The sequence below is a fragment of the Molossus molossus genome, unplaced genomic scaffold, assembly GCF_014108415.1.
Source record: "Molossus molossus isolate mMolMol1 unplaced genomic scaffold, mMolMol1.p scaffold_m16_p_6, whole genome shotgun sequence".
In the NCBI taxonomy this organism is placed as follows: Eukaryota; Metazoa; Chordata; class Mammalia; order Chiroptera; family Molossidae; genus Molossus; species Molossus molossus.
In genome coordinates this window covers 69,674,514-69,680,936 of record NW_023425399.1, presented here as the reverse complement: position 1 = coordinate 69,680,936, position 6,423 = coordinate 69,674,514, and the positions used below count along the sequence as shown (strand labels likewise).

Below are 6,423 nucleotides of genomic sequence, written 5' to 3'. Positions count from 1 at the left end.
GTCCTAAATTGTATCCTATATAAGAAAACTATAATTATAAATATATTGTTTTTCTTAGTTCTCTGAGTCATTCTATCAAATTACTGAATTTAAAAGGTAGCCCCTGAATTTGAAACCAATTGGTCAGAAGCATGGGTGACCTGGGGACCCTAGAGCTTGGGGCTGGTGTCTGAGGTGAGGGGAGTTTTGTGAGGGACTGTCCACTTACATTGTGAAATTTGACCTAACTTCAGGTATAAAGATTGCATTTCAAAGAAAAAATATATAATAACCCCCAATGTGGGCATTACCTACTTAAAACAGCGATCAACTCATGGCCAATCTTGTTTTATCAATAACCCCCACCACCAGATTACTTTGATAGCATGATATTATTTCATCTATAAATATTAAAATAAATAATCTCTAAAAGATAAGCCCCTTCCATTTTTTTAATAACTACAATATCATTTATTTTTAAAAATTGACAGTGATTACTTAATAGTATTACATAATATTCAATCAGCATTCAAATTTTCTCTGTCATTTAAAAAAAAAATTTTCTTATAGCTGGTTTGTGCAAATCAGGATCCAAACAAGTTCCCTTAGTGTATCTTGTCAATAGATCTCTTAATCTTTTAAAATCTTTATGTTTTCTTCTCTCTTTATATCTTGCAATTTATTTGTTGAAGATATTGGCTGTCTTATCCAGTAGAGTAGTACTTTAACGTATACACAATTCACCTGGGGATCTTGTTAAAAAGTCGATTCTGTTTTATAAAGATCTGGAGTGGGACTCAAGGCTCTAAATTTCTAGCGAGCTCCCAGGTGAGGCTGGTGCTGCTTGTCCACTCAGACTAGCAAACTCCAGAGCTTCCTGTAGTCTGGATTTTGATTATTGCATCCCCATGATGTCATTACCATGTTTCTCTGTCCTCTCTCAACTGGTGATTGTGTGTTAAGCATCCTTCCCTTGTGTAACTTTTAATGCTTCTTCCACAATGTATATTTAAGCAACTTGAAAGTTTTTCGCTAGTACCTTATAGCACTCCCAACTCTTTAATATTTCCTCCAGTTTAAAGTTTATGCACAATTTATATCAATTGCACTCAGTAAAAATAATTTTTAGGGAAATATGCCCTGGCCGGTTTGGCTCAGCGGTTAGAGCGTCGGCCTGCGGTCCGGAGAGACCCGGGTTCGGTTCCCGCTAAGGGCATGTACTTCGGTTGCAGTTTGTCCCCGGCCCTGGTTGGTCGTGCGGGTGGCAGCCACTCGATGTGTCCCTTCACGTCGATGTTTCTGTCTCTCTCTCCCTTCCTCTCTTTCCCTCCCACTCTATCTGTACACAAAATGGAAAAATGTCCTCGGGTGAGGATAAAAAAAAAAAAAGAAAAGAGGAAATATATTTGGTAGTTGTGAAGTTAGAAGAAATGCCAATATGACACGGAAGAAGGTCTGGATTGGGTGGAAGACAAGAATAGAAGCAATTACAAAATTTATTTGGATAGAAGGAGGAGCCGTCCTTGGGCAGGGGAATGAGGCAAGGTGAGGACTGAGAGTGTGGAAAACAACTGTGCACAGTGATTCTCAAAGTCCCAGAGTCACACGTGGTGCTTGTAGAAATAGTTTTCTGTTGAGACCCCCTCAAATCAGAATCTCTGGAGAAAGAGCCCTGGAATATGCTTGACAGGTTCCCTCTGGAGATTCTGATGTTGAGTGGGTTTAGAAAGCCCTGAACTACATATGGTGCCTTACATTTCCACAGCGCTTACGGTTTACAGTGTATTTTCATTCTTGGTAGGCACTTGGTAGTCTAGATATGTGTTATTTAATGACTGAGACATGAAAGCACAGTGGTTAAACACTCCAACAAATTTAACCCCTGCAGAGGAGTGTGGTGTTCACACTTTTATACATGGCACCATTTATATACCAGTTATGACCACAGAGTTGCCAGGCTCTGAAGGAATTGGACCTTGGACAAGAAAAATGGAAATAAAATTTGTAAATTATTTACAAGTTTTGGTACTCTGTTTTCAGTCATGAAACTAGACTTCACCCAAAAAAGAAGAAAGACAGAGAAACATTTACACACAATGGCGAGTGCTTGCTGGGCTATCATGATCCTTGACCTTTCCTTTCCGCGTCCTTGGCCTGGGTGTCTCACACAGCCCTAATTTGCAGCAAACTGCGGGCTTGATTGTGAATATTATCTTTATATGGGTTTTAGTCATTCAGAGGGCAAACGAGTTTTCAAGGATTTGAGGGAGCCTCCTTGTTAAAATGTTTACATTATTTCCTTTTTACAGCTGCATAAACCAACTGCACACATTGCTTCCTACTCTGCAGATTAAATTCCAGCTCCTCTTTCCTTGGCTCAAGCACTCATCACTTCCTTCTGATCCCGCCTGCTGTTTCTTTTCTTTCGTCACATCTGGCTCTGACCCAAGTTCAGCCTGCTTCTGAGAGTGTGTTTATTGGCACTCCTAAGTACTTTGAGAAACCCTGTTGTGTTTCCTCTGCATTGGAACCTTTAGATTACAGGAGGAATTGAATTGATGTCGATTTTTTCATTACAATTACTCTTCAGTTAGCATGTCAAATAACATCAATACATTTTAAAACCTGACCAAATGCTCTGAAGAGTACTGTTTTCCCCTTGAGACCAAATAACATTTTGTCAAAAATAGAATGACAACTTTATTCAATATTCTTTATTTATTTCTTTATTTATTTAATCCTCACCCGAGGACATTTTTCCTTTTTTGTTCAGATAGAGTGGGAGGGAGAGAGGTAGAGAGAGAGAGAGAGAGAGAGATCGAAGTGAAAGGGACACATCAAGTGGTTGCCACCTGCACGACCCAACCAGGGCCAAGGACAAACTGCAACCTAGGTACACGCCCTTAGCCGGAACCAACCTGGGTCTCTCTGGACCGCAGGTTGATGCTCTAATGGCTGAGCCAAACCGACCAGGACTATTCAATATTCTAAGTCAATAAAATTTAGGGAGGTGACTGGTGCCACTCGCAGTCCTTCCCATATTTTCACCTCCTTATACACTGGAAAGAAACATAGTGCCTTCCATTTCCAATTTGAAATGATTCCTGAATTATTTACTCCCTCCTTCTCTCTTCATTGGGTCAAATATCGAGAGTAAGGAGAAGGACTCAAATCAGACTTAGAAGTTATTAGCTGTATCATTTTGGATAAATTTGTAAACCTTTTCAAGCCTCATTTTTATTATCTGTAAAATGGAGATAATATTAGCATCTACTTTCAGAAGGATGTTGTGAGCATTGATTATTATAATCCATGCTAAGCACATAGTATATGGCTCATTATAAGTACTCAAGATACTTTAGTCATTAATATTTCTCCAAGGTTTACTGATAAATATTCTGCTTTTTAGCACAGTTTAATCATTAATTATAAAGTCACTTTTGGTAAAAATTTGCTGTCAAGAACATGATTACTGAGATAAGAAAAGACTAAAAACATAATCAATAAACTGAATTAACCTTTTCATCACTTTGATATCATTTAATCTTATATGTTCCTTATTTATGCTTTTTACAGCATTTTGAACACATGCTTCGTAGATTGACCTTGAAATGATTGTCTTGAGTCAAAAAACAGACTAAGTCATAGTATCCTCATAAAAAAAGTTGCAACATATTATCATCACAAAGGAATTTCAGAAGATCTGCTAATTTTAATCTTCTACTCAAAAATAAAATGCCACAAAGGCAAGTATTTGTTTGATATAAAACAGCAAACTTTCTGATTCTATGTATCCCAAATCATTCAGTGAAGAAATGTTCTTTGACTTTGTTATAAAGTAATAAAAATTCACATAACAAAATTTCAGAATAAACAAGGATGTAAAAGAAAAAGAACAAGTCTCCTTATCTGAGCCTCCTCTCCATTCCCCAGAGAGAACCAAGACTGACAAGTATTTGTTTATCTTTCCAAAAGTTGTGTAGTGTGTATACATAAATATATATTCTGGAAGCTCTGTAGTTCAGCTTGGCCTCAGTGTTCTGCCAAATTATGCTATTTGGTTTCATCTTAGGCCTGTGGAAGATTGCATAGTCAACTGCCAATTTACCATCAGTCCTGGCATCCTCAGCCTTGTACATGATCAATTATCATCTAGGTCAGGGGCTCTGCAATTTACTATCTTCAAGCCAAATCTGGCTTTTCTTCTATTTTTATAAATAAAGTTTTATTGCAATATGTCACACCCACTTGTTTAGTTTTCTAGGACTACTTTCACACTAGGTGGCAGAGTTGAGTAGTTCAGAGACTGGCCTGTAAAGCTTGTAATATTTCCTACCTGGCCTTGTATAGAAAAGTTTTCCTCACCAACAATACATCTGATAAGGGGTCAATATTCAAAACGTATAAAGAACTCATGCAATTCAACACCAAAATAAATAAATAATAACAATCCAATTAAAAATGAACAAAGGACCTGCATAGACACACTTCTCCAAAGAGGATATAGAGATGGCCAATAGACATATGAAAAGATGCTTAACATTGCAGTTATCAGAGAAATTAAAATTAAAACCACAATGGGATATCACTTTATACCTGTCAGAACGGCTATCATCAATAAGTCAACAAACAAGTGTTGGCAAAGATGTGGAAAAAAGGGAACCCTTGTGCACTGTTGGTGGGAATGCAGATTGGTGCAGGCACTATGAAAAGCAGTATAGATAGATGTTCCTCAAAAAATTAAAAATGGAACTGCCTAATGACCCAGCAATTCCACTTCTGAGTATATATCTGAAGAAATCCAAACACGAATTCAGATATAAGTACTCCTATGTTCATTGTAGTGTTATTTACAATAGCCAAGCTATGGAAGCAACCCAAGTGCCATCAATAGACGAGTGGATAAAAAAACAGTGGTACATATATGCAATGGAATATCACTCTGCCATAAAGAAAAATGAGGATTCCAAAATGGTGGCAGAGTGAATGGAAGCTACACAGACCGTCTCCCAGGTCCAAACCGGAATTACAACTAAAATAAAGGCTCGCCCTCTCCCTCCTCCACCGCTGCTGCCGCCTCCTTCTTCTGGTGCTCCTGCAGCTGCTGTGTGTTCGTTCGGTGCAGACCTGGTACCTCTTTTGTGAAGCAGCAGCTGAGGCGACTCCGGCGCTCACCATGGCCGATGAAAAGCCCAAGGAAGGAGTCAAGACTGAGAACAACGATCATATTAATTTGAAGGTGGCGGGGCAGGGTGGTTCTGTGGTGCAGTTTAAGATTAAGAGGCACACAGCACTTAGTAAACTAATGAAAGCCTATTGTGAATGACAGGGTTTGTCTATGAGATAGATCAGATTCTGATTTGACGGGCAGCCAATCAATGAAACAGACACAACTGCACAGCTGGAAATGGAGGATGAAGATACAATTGATGTATTCCAGCAGCAGACAGGAGGTGTCTACTAAAAAGGGAACCTGCTACTTTACTCCAGAACTCTGTTACTCCAGACCAGGAAGACATTCTCAATTAGAAAAATACAATTAATACAATTTGGTTTGAACACATCTGACTACTACAGTATTGTTTTCTCTATTCTTTCATTTTCCCCTTCCCCATTCCTTTATTGTACATAAAGTAACTGATGTATGTGCACAAAAATTTGCTTTTTTTTTTTTTAACTAAATGGCCAGTGGTATGTTTGATCAACATCAAATGGAGATGGGATGCGGAAAAATACTGGTTCTGTGAAAATACACCCTTTCTCATTAGTGGCATGCTCATTCAGCTCTTATCTTTATATTCCAGTAAGTTATTTGCTCTCATTGCTTAACAAAAAAAGAACAACATAAAAATCCTTACATACCTTGTTTGATTGGAGAATTTTAATGTTTTTCATTTATCATTGTAAAACCAAGGACAATTTTATAACTTTTTTGTACGTAACTGTTACATGTAGGGCAATCTGTCTTTAAGTAGGAGTTAATTACTCTGAAAGAAATGAATCCTAGATAGTTTTCCCTTCAAGTCAAGGGTCTTGTTGTTTAAATAAGCTTCTTGTTTAAAATAAATAAATAAATAAATAAAATAAAGAGAAATCATCAGGAAAAAGCAACAGAAAAGCAGCTTGATCCTGCTTTTCTGATAAGATTGTGGAGGTGCAAGACGGGGGCTGGGGACCCACAGATAGCAGCGACCGTAGCTGTGATCAACCCCCTCAGGTTAAACTCCCAAGCAGCTCCACAGCACAGAGCCGTGACAGACTCTAAAATAGCCACAGCCACTCACCTTGGGCTCCGGCAGACAAAGGGCAGACTGGACTGGAACTGTGTGGGGACACTCAAGATTTGGAGGGCACTCAGAGCTTTTGCTGAATTGCAGCCATGCAGGACGGTGGCCATCTTACTTCTTCCAGAGCTCTGGGGAAAGATGGGGACCCCTCCCTCAG

The 6,423-nt window shown here is 38.7% G+C and overlaps 1 protein-coding gene across 1 annotated transcript; it reads left to right on the top strand.

Moving 5' to 3' along the window:
* The first annotated feature begins 5,135 nt into the window (after window positions 1–5,135).
* Window positions 5,136–5,443, top strand: LOC118619047 (small ubiquitin-related modifier 2-like). Its single transcript, XM_036245712.1, has 2 exons — window positions 5,136–5,301; window positions 5,374–5,443. Exons 1-2 carry the CDS (start codon window positions 5,156–5,158, stop codon window positions 5,441–5,443), a joined length of 216 nt encoding a protein of 71 aa, XP_036101605.1. The 5' UTR covers window positions 5,136–5,155.
* The last annotated feature ends 980 nt before the right edge of the window (window positions 5,444–6,423 follow it).

Coding starts and splice junctions, on each gene's coding strand:
- LOC118619047 (XM_036245712.1), top strand. CDS start 5,156: ATGGCCGATGAAAAGCCCAAGGAAGGAGTCAAGACTGAGAACAACGAT. Junction 5,302..5,373: donor CTAATGAAAGCCTATTGTGA/ATGACAGGGTTT, acceptor AACAGACACAAC/TGCACAGCTGGAAATGGAGG.